This window comes from Eretmochelys imbricata, chromosome 13, assembly GCF_965152235.1.
Source record: "Eretmochelys imbricata isolate rEreImb1 chromosome 13, rEreImb1.hap1, whole genome shotgun sequence".
NCBI lineage: Eukaryota > Metazoa > Chordata > Testudines > Cheloniidae > Eretmochelys > Eretmochelys imbricata.
This window is the reverse complement of record NC_135584.1, coordinates 4619585-4634237: the sequence shown is the minus strand read 5'-3', so window position 1 is coordinate 4634237 and position 14653 is coordinate 4619585. Positions and strand designations below refer to the sequence as shown.

Below are 14653 nucleotides of genomic sequence, written 5' to 3'. Positions count from 1 at the left end.
GCCCTTTCCCAGCTTGGTTCCTGCCATTGAAATTTCTACCCTCTATCTGGGGAGTGGAAACCCCCCCCCACACACACACACATGTGCACACATCCCCAAACCTATTGCAGCCTTTCTGTGTAATCAGCTGATGCATCAGGGTGGGATCCCTGCATGCCCACACATGCAGAATGGTCACAGGCCATCCACAGCCCTGGTGACATGGGCACAGAAAGCATCTGCTTCCGTAAAGAAACATCTCTTTGTTTTTTAACAGTCAAAACTGGAGCTAGTGGAATAAGCACGAAACCCTCAAACGCTCAACGGGCTTCGCTCATGTCTTGATTTGCATTTGTTTTAGCCAAGGCCAAAGGATGACTGGGTAGATGGAGGAATCTGATCACCATGCCCCTCTTCCTAAATCCCTACCTAGTCATCTTCGTCCTCCTGGCTTGCTTGTGTGTGTTGCATTAATTAACCAGGGTGGTTCTCTACTAAATCTGTACTTGGCTGGTGCTTTTATCTTTTCCTTCCCCCAATATGTTCCCGAACCAGTGGCAGTCATTTTTGTGTGTGATCCAATGTACAGCTGTCCGAGTCCTGCGTTCCTCACGTGCAAGGCTGATTGGTTCATCCTTTCCAGCCAGACCTTACTACATCTTTCAAACAAAGAGAGGCAAGCTAATGGGAACCCATTATCAATGGCATTTCCTTGATCCAGGAATAGGCATTGCACTCAGCCATGTTAATTGATTTGTCATCCAGAGATGAGTCATCCCAGTCACCAGGCCTGTCCAGCTATAAAGCGTCTTGAGGCTATTCCTAATTTTGTAACGACGTGACTGTCTATGAATGGACCAGAGCTCCCGCACCAAACCCTTCCTAGAACAGTCGTGCATCCCAAGGGGTGCAGTTAATCTCAAGGGATCAAAGCTGTCAGCCGGTGCATGAGTGTGGGACATGCTGACCAAGTACCCTGTTTCTGATGATGTACCAGAAAATATTTGCTCTGAGAGAGGCACCTTTTATGGGGTTAAATTTGAGATACTTTACTCCTAGCTGTCCCTTCCTCATTCATTGACTGAAGGATCCATCCACTGAATTAGATCAAAGAAAGCAAATGAGACCCGTGAGCCGCGGGAGTGTGATCTATTTTTCTGAGAAGCTTTCTCTCTCCTAACATGACTGGTCAGTTACAGTAGATGGCACGTCCTGGATGGTAAATATGTTTGTGCAGCCAGTTGGAGCCTTAACATCCCAGCTGTCGTGGGGGCTGGTGGGATGCAAAGGCTCCGGGATTCTAGACGTGGCTTCTCATTAGTGTCAACAACCCCCTTGTCACCTTTGGGTGTCTTCCTCCCCCTGGACTGCAGGTCTTGGGTGCTGCCCTTGGAGTTTGGCTGGATGAGTGTTTATGCATGTAAACAAGCGCTCACCTAGCTGTGGTGTTGTGTTGGTCTCCAGGGCAGCGCTGGCCTCTGCCCACCAGTGCCATCCCCTTCCTCGGACTCTCAGCGTGCTGAAGAGTACCCCACAAGTACGCGGCATGCACACCATCATCCGGTAAGCACGCCACCTTGCGTTTGGAGTGGGTGAGGCTAAGGCCTTGGGGGCCTTTGGCATCATCCAACCTTGGTCTGGGTGTTTGACATCTCCCACTCCCCCAAGAGATGAAATCCTGCCCTGGGCCAGAGACCCTAGTCGGGGCTGGGCAGTTCTCACCCATTTCCTAGAATCATCCATTTAAAATAGGATAATGTCAACCCCTAACTCTGAGCGTCTGCATGCTGGCTGCCCTGCTCAGCTGTGAACAGCTAATCCTGCCATCACCCCAAAAGCTGGGTACCGTCCCTGCTGTACAGACAGAGAAACGGAGGCATAGAGAGGTAAGAGACCTGCCCAAAGCCCCACAGCAAGATCACGGCAGAGTTAGGATTAGAACCCTGGAGCTCTGGGACAGCGATTGCTCCACCTCGGCGCTCCCTTTGCAAAAGTGCCTATGTCCCAGCAACAAACCTGCAACCTGGGGTGGGACAGGACGACGCAATATCACGCAATTCCCGGTAAAGGGGACTGGTGACGTTCAGGGTCCTCGGCTGGATCCCCCTGGTGGAAGGCCTGTGGTGATATCAGCTGCCTCGACCTGGGAGGAGACTGAGGAACCTGCCATGTGTATCTGGTCCACCTTTTTCTTCCTGCACGACCCTGCCTCACCCTTAAGGCAGCCCCTGACTCACAGTCAGCAACTCATGGAGAGTTCTCATTGACGGACGTGCCTTTCTCCCCTCCCCCTTAGAAACAAGGAGACCAGCCGAGACGAGTTCATTTTCTACTCCAAGAGGCTGATGCGGCTGCTGATTGAGCACGCGTTGTCATTTCTGCCTTTCCAGGTATGTACAGGAAACAAGGGGATGGAGGGGAAAGCCCATTGTTCTCTCCTTTCTGATCCAAGTCTGGGGGGACAAGGAGAGGTCTGCGTTTGCCCCGTGGAGCCTTCCCTACTTCTCTGTGACTTGCCCTCATGGAAAAGGCTAAAAAGAAATGATTCTCCTAGGTCAGACAGCAGTGATCACGAGAGATGGGACCCTGTTCTGTTGTATATGCGTTCTTATTACCACACTCATCCCCGTAGTGTCTACATGCTTTCCAGCGGTGCAGTGAGCAGTGTGACTGACAGCTGTCACGTGTCTTGTTCTCATCTCCTCCCTGGGGGAAAAGGTTTCAGAGTAGCAGCCGTGTTAGTCTGTATCCGCAAAAAGAAAAGGAGGACTTGTGGCACCTTAGAGACTAACCAATTTATTTGAGCATAAGCTTTCATGAGCTACAGCTCACTTCATCGGATGCATGCAGTGGAAAATACAGTGGGAAGATTTTATATACACAGAGAACATGAAACGATGGGTGTTACCATACAGACTGTAATGAGAGTGATCACGTAAGACGAGCTATTACCAGCAGGAGAGAGAGAGAAAACAAAAAACCTTTTGTAGTGATAATCAAGGTGGGCCATTTCCAGCAGTTGACAAGACCATGTGAGGAACAGTAGAGGGGGGGAAAATAAACAAGGGGAAATAGTTTTACTTTGTGTAATGACACATCCACTCCCAGTCTTTATTCAAGCCTAAGTTAATGGTGTCCAGTTTGTAAATTAATTAACGTAAACCTAAAAGTGGCAATTCTTCAACAAAAAAACTTCAAAAACAGACTCCAAAGAGAGACTGCTGAATTGGAATTAATTTGCAAACTGGACACCATTAATTTAGGCTTGAATAAAGACTGGGAGTGGATGTGTCATAATGTCATAATGACACATCCACTCCCAGTCTTTATTCAAGCCTAAATTAATGGTGTCCAGTTTGCAAATTAATTCCAATTCAGCAGTCTCTCTTTGGAGTCTGTTTTTGAAGTTTTTTTGTTGAAGAATTGCCACTTTTAGGTTTACGTTAATTAATTTACAAACTGGACACCATTAACTTAGGCTTGAATAAAGACTGGGAGTGGATGTGTCGGTGATTCTGTGATTACACAAAGTAAAGCTATTTCCCCATGTTTATTTTCCCCCTCTCCTGTTCCTCACATGGTCTTGTCAACTGCTGGAAATGGCCCACCTTGATTATCACTACAAAAGATTGTTTGTTTGTTTTTTCTCTCCTGCTGGTAATAGCTCACCTTACGTGATCATTCTTGTTACAGTCTGTATGGTAACACCCATTGTTTCATGTTCTCTGTGTATATAAAATCTCCCCACTGTATTTTCCACTGCATGCATCCGATGAAGTGAGCTGTAGCTCCCGAAAGCTTATGCTCAAATAAATTGGTTAGTCTCTAAGGTGCCACAAGTCCTCCTGTTCTTCCTGGGGGAAAAGGTGTCTGCAGGGCATGTCTCCACCATCACTGCTGCTGTGGGGTGGGTAATTGTATAGCACAAGGGCACGTCCATCGCTCGGCTTTGGGAGCAGAGATCACAGTGCTGGTGCAGCCGTGTTTCTAAGGCAGCTAAACCCCTGCCCCTGAGTAAGGGGCCTTCTCTGGCTTGCGCGGCTAGTGTCCAGGGCTCAAGCACCTCCCCTGGCTCCATGACTGTGTCCAGGGTGCACCAGCCTGTGGCTTTTGTGCCATGGCTCCTGTGCGCCGGCGGTCTGAGCCCATGTTAAAGCCTGTGCTGTGATCTTTCTAGAGCTGCACCGTCCAGACCCCTCAGGGAGAGGACTACGAGGGGAGATCCTACAGTGGGAAGCAGGTAAGGGGAAGGGAAAGGCTGGATTCAATTGCACACACTGGGGCCAGATCCTATGCCCATTGAAGTCAACGGGAAGAGTCCCCCGGACTTAATGGGCCCCTCCTCAGCATCTGGAATAGCTGGGTCTGCTCCAGGGGGCAGCTGGCTTTCTGCTGGGCTGTAGAGACCAGGGGATCCTCACAGCAGTGACTAGTCAGGTCAGGCCCTTCAGTAGCACTAATTAGGTGTGTGCGCCGAATCGCTCCTCTTCTCATCCTCCCATGTATCCTGTTGGGGAGGCAGCTGTGTCTTGTTGGAGTCTGGATGGTAGCTGGGAGGAGCTGGCTGCCTAACCCCCTGTCACTTCTGGAGGAGATGTGGTTCACACGCGGCTGTGCATGGTTCAGTCCCATTGCTGGCCTGGGCAAACAGGAGCAGGGGACCAGGCCTGGGGCTTGCGTTCTGCGCACAGCCCATAGATCAAGAGCAGCTAATGAACTTACCTGTGGCTGTGAAGTGCTTTGAGCCTCTGGATCCAAAATTGCTGTAGATCCGTGCTAGGTCTAGGTCCTTTGGAGACCAGAGAACACTGGCGTAGGAGCATTTGAGGGACCCCGCGTGGCCACTTCATCCCCACTCTGTTGCAGATCACAGGTGTGTCTATCCTGAGAGCAGGAGAGACTATGGAGCCGGCACTCCGAGCCGTGTGCAAGGATGTCCGAATCGGCACCATCCTCATCCAGACTAACAGCAACACTGGAGAGCCAGAGGTAAAGGTCCTCAGAGTCGAGGGCGCCTTGCACCCCGTGACCATTCGCAGCAGCCGAGTCTCTGTTGCAGGGATCCCGAACGCTGCCACATGCCTAGTAATTGCAATCAGTTCATTCGTTCCTGCTGGACACAGCAGGTCTCGTCAGCAGGTGGCCGGTTGGTAACTGGCTTTCATATTTAATAAGCATCGGTCATTGAGGTCCAAAATGTCTGGCTTCAGGCGAACCCATAGGGTATGTCCCGTGGTCTGGAAGCGTTCACAATCGGCTGTGCAAAAATACACACACAGTTGCACGTGCAGTGACTGGGTAGACGTCTAGTCAGATGCACATACACCGGCCACAGCTGAGTGTGGCCTGGGCGTGCCAGTGAGGCACAGAACTGCACACAGTTCAGTGCACTCGCCATTAAAAATTCAGACCAAGGTCATTGGGGCTTTTTAAATGTATCCTCTTCACTAAGTGTTCATCCCCGTCTGGTAAGCACCAGCCCATTGCCTCGGTGCTTGCCCGGCTAGCCTTTTAGCAGCAACTGCCTCATAAACAAAGGGTCTGGTAACAGGCCGGCAGCCTGTACCTGATTCAGCCCAGCCCATTAATCCTGCCAGCAACGGGGTAAGTGGGCTCCGCTGTCTCCCTGCGGCAGGTGGTGCATCCCCCGCCCAGGTAAGGGAGATGTGAGCAGAGCTGTTCTGAGGGCACTTTCCCGACCGCATTTCCCAAATCCCTCTCTGGCCTATCCCTTGCCCAGCTCCACTACCTGAGGTTGCCGAAGGACATTCGTGAAGATCACGTGATCTTGATGGACTGCACCGTCTCCACGGGGGCGGCGGCCATGATGGCGGTGAGAGTGTTGCTGGTAAGGAAGGACGGAGGGGGCCCGTCTCCGTTCAGAGGGGGAAACCCCAGAGCAGCCCTGGGGGTGCTGGGAACTTGGGGAGGGGGGCGGGTCCAGCCCAGCTCTCTGATGCCAAATCCCGGAGTCCAAGTAAACAAAGCGAATGCCGGTACCTTTAAACCTGGGCCCCGCGGTGAAAAGAGGAAGGAGGCCGGCTGGCGTGGTGCAAGCCGCAGTGACCTTCGGGGCCAGACATTCCTAGTCACCCTTCCCTGGAGCAGCCCCAGGGGACAAGCCCTGCAGGAACTGAATTCACGTCCTCCCCAGCTCCTTCCCGAGACTTGGTTCCCGGTGTCCCCAGCCCAGCAGGGAGATCAGCTCCGAGAAGGAGATGAGGCAGGGGGCTGCTCTCGGTCCCCGGGGGCATAGGCCCAATCACAGTGCTGGCCCTTTAGGGTGGGAGGCCAAGGGTTTGAACTGGCCTGAAAGCGGAGTTCTCTCCAAGTCGGGGCTGACGGGGAGGAGGGGCGTACAGACCCTTGCACCGCTGCGGTCTGTGCATAGGGAGGAGGGGAGTCTCCAGAGCAGTGACATGGCCCCTCCCCCACCCTCACGCCACGACTCTCTCTTAGGATCACGATGTCCCCGAGGACAAAATCTTCCTTCTCTCCCTGCTGATGGCGGAGATGGGCGTGCACTCGGTGGCCTACGCCTTCCCCCAGGTGAAGATCATCACAACGGCAGTGGACAAGAAGGTGAACAATCTTTTCCGGATCATCCCCGGCATCGGTGAGTACCCGCCGGGTGGGATCAGAAGGGAAGGGCTGACGGCAGCGATCGCCCAACAGGGTGTGACGCTAAGAAGGGGAAATAAAGGAGGTTGCTCTGATCCCGCTGCTGTCTCCTCATTCAGCATTTCTTCTCCACCTTCCTTTTGCAAGTGACGGAAACTGACGCCCCCTGCCCTGGCCTTTTCATGCCCATGTGGGAGAGCAGAGTGCGTGGGCGGCCCAGCAGCCCCTCTGTTCTTGCAGGCTGTCCCGGGGGGCTCTCCCATGGGATGGCAGAGCAGTCGTCCTTCATGTTCTTTGGGGAGCGGGTATAGTTCCCACCCAGCTGGGTTAAGGGTGTGCGGCATTCCTGCGGCACCGATCTCCATGTGTAACTTCACATTGATGCCTTGTGCGTGCATGTCTCTCCCTCCCCACCCCCGTGCCCTAGGGAATTTTGGAGATCGCTACTTCGGGACCGACGCCCCCCCTTACTGGAGCGACGACACCCTGGACACTTAACAAACACCCCCTCCTGCCCTGGGTCAGAAGAAGAGACCCCACCCTGGAGACAAGGCAGCTTTGGCACGGCACCTTACTCTTCTATTGTACATTTCCAAAGGGATTTCCCCTGGGGCATAGATATTTTTTCAGCTGTTGCGTTTGAAGTCTAGGGCATATTTTTTAAAAAGGAAGAAATGCAAATCCTAGCTGACTGTCCTACTTTAGAGCGGAGTTAATTTATTTTAATTTAAATATTTGCCTATGTAACTTATGTGAGTTTTTATAACAAACAAAATAAAGTTTTTCTCCAGTTTTCTTGCAGCATAGCTGTTAGCAGTTAGACCCAACCCCCTGGCCTGGCTGCAGTGCAGGTAACTGGGTTGAATCCCTGTGCAGCTCACAGATAAACCCAGGAGGAGCTGTAAATATGAGTTTTATCACCCTGAATCTGGCGCCCGTGTTGAAAATGCTCCGATCCCTTCTCCGCCGCCACTCTGTCCTGGGGGACATGGTACAGCAACTAGGAGGGCAACTGCTAGATGCTCTGAAAGGCAAGGGTGGGCCATGGCTGAGGTCGCAGGCGCTGTCCTGCTGTCCCAGTGAGTTGAAGGAGGCGCTCTGGGGGAGTCGTGAGTTGCGCTGTATCCTTGTCTTCCTGTCACTCCACGGCAAACAGCCGCGTCTGTGGGGACTGATGTTTGTAGCACCAGCCCTTGCTGCAGCTTCACTCGGTACTCGCCGCTCTGGCCAGCGGTCAGGAGCAATGCCTGCCTGCCTGCCTGGCTGGCTCCAACTCCAGGGGCTGCCTGTTCCTATCAGTACAGATGCTAGCAGGAGGGCTAAAGGCACAACCTCGCTGTGGGAGCAGGGAGCCCAACGCCGGAAGGAGAACGCGGTACGCACTGCAGCCCGGCTGAGAGCAGCCGAGTGCAGACACGCTGGCTTCCATGGTTCTTGATCTCCCTGGACCGGGCCTGCTCTCTGTGTCCCCTCCTCGGGCTTGTCCTCGCTGAATCAGAGTGGTGACACAGCAGGAGGGTCGGGGACTGTCTGCAGGAAGCTGCTCGAGTTTTGTAACCCTCCCGGGAAGGGCTCCCTGCCAGAATAACTGGATTCTGCCAGAAAACCTGCCCAGCTGAACAGCCGGTGCCAGTTTCCTGCAGGATTTCAGAGCAGCCTCCAGTATTTTCCCCTCCTCGCGGCCAGGTTCCGAGTAACGCCAGCAGGAGAGATTCAATCAGCCCAGCCCTGCTGCTCTGCAGGGAAAGGGCCCAGCTCCCCTGGTACAGGGGCACACCCCTTGAGCTGACAGCTGAGGCTGGAATGTACTTATTGGAAGGGCTTAGCAAAGGTTGTGTGGGCAGGAAGCCGCGAGGGTGGCGTGGGGGCAGCAGGGTGGAAATCAGTGAGGGGTTTGAGCTCAAAATAGCTGCACTAGTGAGTGCAAATTCTTGCGCAAATCCTCAACTAATTAAAACAGACTCAGCCCCCCACATGGCGAGCGCAGGATCTCAACACTTGAAAGCTGTTCTGGGAGGCAGGGCTGCTACCTGATGAGCTAGCACTAAAAATACCTCCAAGCGTAGGTGGCCCGAAAGCTCGTGAGCACAAATGCAATGAGAGAGAGAGAGAGAGGGTGAGTTTCCGTGGCTGAGAAAGTGACCCACAGCACGAGCTGCAATGCCAAAGGGGGAGCAGCAAAGCGAGCCGCCCTGGGTGTGACCCGAACCCAGCCCTAGCGGACGGATGCGAGGGCTAGTCCCGTTGGACCAGGCCTTCCCCTCCAAGGCCTGCTCTATACCTAAAATGTAGGTCAACCTAGTAGAGGCACTGAGTTCAGGCAGTGGAGGGGGTGGCTTGACCTCCGCTCTGCCTCAAGACATGCCCCACGCAACCCCTTCCCCTAAACCCCCGCTCCGCCTCTTCCTGTCCCGCCCCACTCCTCCCCACCCCCAGCGCCTCCTGCATGCCACTGAACAGCTGATTGCCGCTGGTGGGAGATGCTGGGGGGGAGCTAATCTGCGGGGCTCTGGTGGGTGCTGAGCACCCACTACCTTTTTTCTGTGGGTGCTCCAGCTGCAGCACCTATGCTAGCTACATCACTGGGAGGGAGTTAACCGCCTAGAGAGAGGTTGTTAAGCTGCCGTGAGCCCCAGTGTAGACACTGCTAGGTCGCCGGAAGAACGCTTCCGTCAACCTAGCCCCTGCCTTGTGGAGCGGTGGCTGAACTCCAGTGATGAACAGTTGACTCAGGCTTGAGGGGCTAAAGATAGCAACATAGATGTTTCCAGCTGGGCTGGAGCCTGGGCTCTGAAGGCCAGTGAGGATGTGAGAGCCCAGGCTCCCACCCAAGCTATTTTTAGCCCAGCAGTGCAAGCCTGAGTCAATTGCCTTGGGCGCTGACACTTGGTGCCGTGGATTTTTCTTTGCAGTGGCGCGTTTGGAAATGGGATTTAGGCTGCTAAGTCACTGAGGCACGTTGGACAACCTTGCCCCTCCTTAATAATAGATGTAGCCCTCATCTAGCCCTCAGCCCAAGGGCTCTCCCAGTTTGGCGCTGGTTCGCTTACAGACACCCCCAGCACGCCAGCTGCAGGGGAGCCATTATTCCATTTGGTGACCAGCAGCTCTGCCCAGCTGGCAGCTGTGAGACCCCAACTGCTCCCTGGCAAATTGTTCATTTGAAATAAAAGGGGCTGGAGGCCCAGCCTTCAGCTGCAAGAGCTTTGCTGGCCAGCAGCAGCTGCACCATTGTGCAATTCGGAGTCACAGTGACCCCCAAGCTGCAATGCGCCCTGCTGCTGAATGGGGGCTAAGCACAGCAAATGGTGGGCGTCACAGCTGGTGGAAGAGCAAGGCAGCACTTAGCACTGCCATAGCGGGCTCTCAGGTCTAGATCGCAACATGCTGTCAGTTATGCGAGTGCGCTGTAAGAAGCGCGGCCCGTAGCGCGTTAGTTAATACAAAGAGCACCATCTGCTGGCATGCAAGAATACATAGCGTTGCCCATGAGTTAGTATGATCAGTAAAGTTGTTGCTGTACATGGCAAATGCAGCTCTCTGCACTGCTCATGAGTGGGCAGGCATTGTCCCTGCTTTACATGGGTAAACTGAGGCACAATGCGTTTAGACGGCTTGCACAAGGTCACACAAACTAAACTCAGCTGGTTTGGGGAGATATGATTGGTCAAACACATCACGTGGTGGTTCGTCTGGGCACAGATTGGGTGACGAATCTGGTGCAAGCTTTTATGGCCTATGAATTTAGCATGTGTTTTCCAGAGCTACTTGTATAAGTGTCTTGAAATGCGCTTTGAATCAGTGTGGAGATTTGGGAAAGACCAAGCACTGCAGGCTCCTGAGGGCCTGGCCAGTGGGAATGCATCCCAAAATTCATGGGCGGGGCCTGTCATTTTTCATCAAAATATTTCTGTCCCCAGCTTGTTGCTGATTGTACGGTACATAGGGACCTGCCCTAGCAGAACCCTCAGCGTCACCATTGACCAGGCCTCTCTAACTCATCCTGACAGAGCAGGGCTTGCTTTTAAATAGACGGTCCTGCGGGAACAGCCACCAAGCCAGGTGAGCTCAGACAGGGGCATGGCAGTTGAAAGGCTGCTACATAGCGCAAGGTTAGCCAGGTGAGCAGCGCTGTCCCTGCCAAGGTGGAAAGAGGCCAGAAACTTTCTCCTGATAGGCAGCCTTTTGGAGTCCTGGAATTGTCTCCTTCTCCTGTGTTTGGCCCAGGAGCAGTGAAGATTTCCCCGGGCAAGCTGGGAAAGTAGTCTCCAAAACTTCAGCACCCAGAGCCTCAAAGGTATTTAGGTTCCCAGCATGCATCGAAAGCCGTGAGAACCAGGCACCTAGCTACCATTAACGAGCTGGTCCCATGGGTCTGGGTGTAGGTTTTGTGACTGCCTTTGCCCCGTTGATCATTCTACCCCTTCCCTCTCCTTCTTCCAAAGTGTATAGGGTGTCCTATGTTTGGTTACTGAGGGGACCAGTGGTTTGGCCTATATTTGGAGCGCTGCCTTCTATTAGAGGGCTGACACTAGTCTATAAACCAACTCTTAGGCCTGCTCTGCACTTAAAAAGTTTTACAGTCCTAACTCATGCACAGGTACCTCGTGTGCCCACAGCGGGAGCTAGCTGCATGTGGTTTACGCTGCTGTTTGGCTGTAGAGGAAAAGCTCTGCTAATGTAAAGCACCTTCACGCCGCTGTAACTGCAAGCCCACTAGGCAGGTCCTACCACTTTAGGTTAAAGCTGTATCACGTTCCAGTGTAGACAAGCCCTTAGTGAGGCGTGCAAGAGTGTACACACACCTATGTCCAAGGGACAAAGAGGGAGCTACCAGCATCACTGGACACCCTCTAGGCATTAGACAGGGACGCCATTTAACTTGGCTTCCTTTATAGGGTAAATGACGAGGCCTCAGCGATGGAACCAGTTTCCTTCTCATTTCTGCAACTGAGTGCGACTTGCTCTCTCTGGGTATATCTACACTGCAATGTAACCCTGTGCTTGAGGCCTAAGCTCAAGCCTAATCCCTCTTTGTGTCTACGCTGCAACTGTGCTAACCCATGGGTTGGAGCTAGGGTCTCAGGACCCCACAGGGCTGGAGGGTCCGAACTCCAGTTCAACTGGGACCCAGGGTCCCAGCCCCATTGCTTTGCAGTGTGTAGACAGCCCCGCTTGACTCGGGTCCTGGGAGTTAGCCGGAACTATCCCACAATTCCACGGGACAATTCCTTAGTCCTCTCTGTCCCAACGATATGCAAAATCCATTCTGTTGAAAAGGGATGCCAGCCACCCCCTTTTCAAATGGCAGCAGCTCAGTTTAGCATAAACCCATTCTCTTCTGATGGCTGATCTGCATGCACGCTATCAGAGAGCCTCCTGGGTTTGCAACAGAGAGCGAATCTATCAAGCCTTTTGCAAAGCGAGCTGCTTCCTGGTACCATACAGGGACGGCAGTAAAGTTTTCCCACAGTGCACCACGGTCCTAGGTCTACAGTGGCCGCATTTCGGGCTGGGTGGCACTAGGGACTCTGGGACGTGGTTAATTTTACTTGGGTCTGAGCACTGCAGGTTCAAGCCCAGGTTAGAAAAGTCTGACCACAGGGTTAAACTACAATGTAGATGCTCAAGCCCAGGGTTCCCTAACATGGGTCAGCTGACGCGAGTCCCAGTAACCCTGGCTTTACCGTGCAGTGTAGACGTACCCTCCCTTCCTCCTGGCCTCACCCAGGTGAACAGCTCCCTGAACAGGTGGGAGCTGGGGCAGTAGCAGTGCCAGGAGAGGCAGGTACAGCTTAGCAGGGCTGGGGTGTTTCATAAGAAGCAAAGGAGATGGCTTGCTGAGGCTTCTGCTGCAGTTTTCAAAAGCGATGCAGGGAGGCAGGTGCCCAGCTCCTGCTTGATATAGGCACCTAACTACGCTCCTTGGAAATTCCTGGCCTTTGCCTTTTCTTAAAAAACGTAGCTAGGAAACTCATCTACCAGGCCTTGCTCCCATGGGGGGGGCCCTGCTCAATCATGAAAGCAGCCAAGGGAGCGTTCCCCAAGTTGCTTTGGTGTCAGCTAGGAGAGGTGCGAGGAGACGCCCACGCTTTGTATCAGGACCAGGGGGACGTTGGACTTGCCCCCAGCTCCCCACCGAACTCTCACACCTCTCGGTCCTCTTCCACAAGCAGGCCCATGAGTCAAACTAGGCGTGTGCTGAACCAGTGCACCCCAGCTAGGAATGCCATGCTGGGCTCTGAAGGGGGCCCCCGAGGAGCACGCTGCCAAGTCACAACACAGAGTGGCCTCTAGCCCTCAGGAAACCGAGAGCAAGTGGACAGTCTGCAAAGAATCCCCTTTTCTCCCAGGGCTAGCCCCAGCCCCAGGCCGGGCTCATGTATGCCACTTATGTGAGGCCCGCCGCAATCAGCCAGAGAGTGCTGGCCCCTTCCTTCCAGCGGGCCAGCACATAGCTTGTCCCAGGCAGAGACCTCCAGGGAACCTGGGCTCACCATGTTCTCCTCTCGCTGCCCAGAGCAGCACGCCCACTGCTCAGACACTGGCAGCTCCATGCACAATGCCTGCTGTCAGCATGCCACGCGGCTCAGTTCCTTTGCTGGCACAGCGAGGGCAGGGCGGAGCTACCGCCCTGAACCCATTGCTGCCAGGAGCCCTCTCATTGTGCACGTCCCCGCCCTTCCTTTTTCAGCCTTTCAAGAGCAACTTTCTATTGTTTACAGCAAACTTCTGGCGGCAAAGCCACCACATCGGAAAAAGTGCGTGGGAGGCCGTGTTAACCCTCTGTCTCTGCTCGCTGGCCAGACGGCAGCGTGCACACGCCCACCCGGCAGTGACCAGAAAGGCTGAGGCACTGACAGGCTACGGCAGCGAAAACAACAACTCGGCTGTGCTGAGATACCAATCTTACAGAGCCCCACAGACCCCCTGCTTCCTTAACTAGCCTTGCAGAAAGAGCTGTGTCAAATGAACGGGCTTTAACAGCAGGGGGGGCGCATGGCAAGGCAGGTGGGGCTGGTCCCAGGCCATTCGTTTCGTCTTCAAAGATTTGAAGGAGGAGAAATCACCTGTGCCTGCCAGCCCCAGATTGCCCTGCATAGTAAGATTGTTCCAACAACCCTAAGAGACTGGGGGGAAATGCCCTTTTCTGACCAGAAGCCTGGTCTCCTAGGTCAGGTTTGCCTACTTCCCAGTGCGCCCCTAGAGAGCCTTGGTCACTCAGAGCCACACTCTGGGTATGTATCTGTTTAGAGACAACAGTCGCAAGAGAGTAAATGTCACCCTCCCCCCATCTCATGGAAGCAGCAGCCAGTTGAGACTGGGGATCCCCTGTTTAATGCATGATGCATGCTGCCAAGGAACAAGCTTTATATCACCTTCCCCCTACCCCTTGATCTTCAGTATTGCATATGGCACGACTGTGCATTAACAGTATTATAACTACAGTGCTGCAAAGCGTGCTGGGTACGCTGCAGCCAAGCTGAAAGATGAAGCCCCTGCACCAAAGACTTTACAGTGAAATCTGTCCTTATTTCTGAGAGGGGAGGGCTGCCCTGTCCCCGGGCTGCAGAGTGAAAGTTGTCATTGTGAGATGGAGGGAGGGATATTTGAAAAGTTAGCACTGGCATCTTTTGGAGCAGTGGGCAGTGCCTGGAATGGTGATGAGATGTGTCAGGATATATTGAATCAGTGGTCCTCCTAAACCTGAGGTGTGAATTAAAGAAAACAGTTGTAGCGACACACAGGCTTCCGCACAGCTCCTGTTCCAGCTTTGTCTTCCTTGTTTACCAGGGACTGCACCCTACTTATTTGGGACTGAAAAAGCACACAGAGACATCCAGTGGCTGAACAACACACTGCAAGAAAATACAGTATTACAAGGTAAAAGGCTGTCAGGCAGTAGTCTCCAGCGGGCCAGCAACTGCCTGCCCTGTGATTACTGTAGGCCAAGATATCCCCCACCCTTACTATATTAAATAAAGGGGTTGCAAAAAATAATCCCCTGAAAAAACTGGGATGCTCCTGGTAATGAGAAAAGCATTTACCAAAC

The 14653-nt window shown here is 53.4% G+C and overlaps 1 protein-coding gene across 3 annotated transcripts in view; it reads left to right on the top strand.

The window, feature by feature from the left end:
* Positions 1–7391, top strand: part of UCKL1 (uridine-cytidine kinase 1 like 1) — a 41323-nt gene extending 33932 nt beyond the window's left edge. For all 3 annotated transcript variants that reach the window (XM_077831594.1, XM_077831595.1, XM_077831596.1), the window contains 7 exons: positions 1444–1542; positions 2276–2369; positions 4157–4219; positions 4846–4968; positions 5720–5827; positions 6439–6595; positions 7028–7391. In XM_077831594.1, the coding sequence (XP_077687720.1) occupies positions 1444–1542; positions 2276–2369; positions 4157–4219; positions 4846–4968; positions 5720–5827; positions 6439–6595; positions 7028–7098 (715 nt within the window). In that variant the 3' untranslated portion in view covers positions 7099–7391. The remainder of the gene's footprint in view (positions 1–1443; positions 1543–2275; positions 2370–4156; positions 4220–4845; positions 4969–5719; positions 5828–6438; positions 6596–7027) is intronic.
* The last annotated feature ends 7262 nt before the right edge of the window (positions 7392–14653 follow it).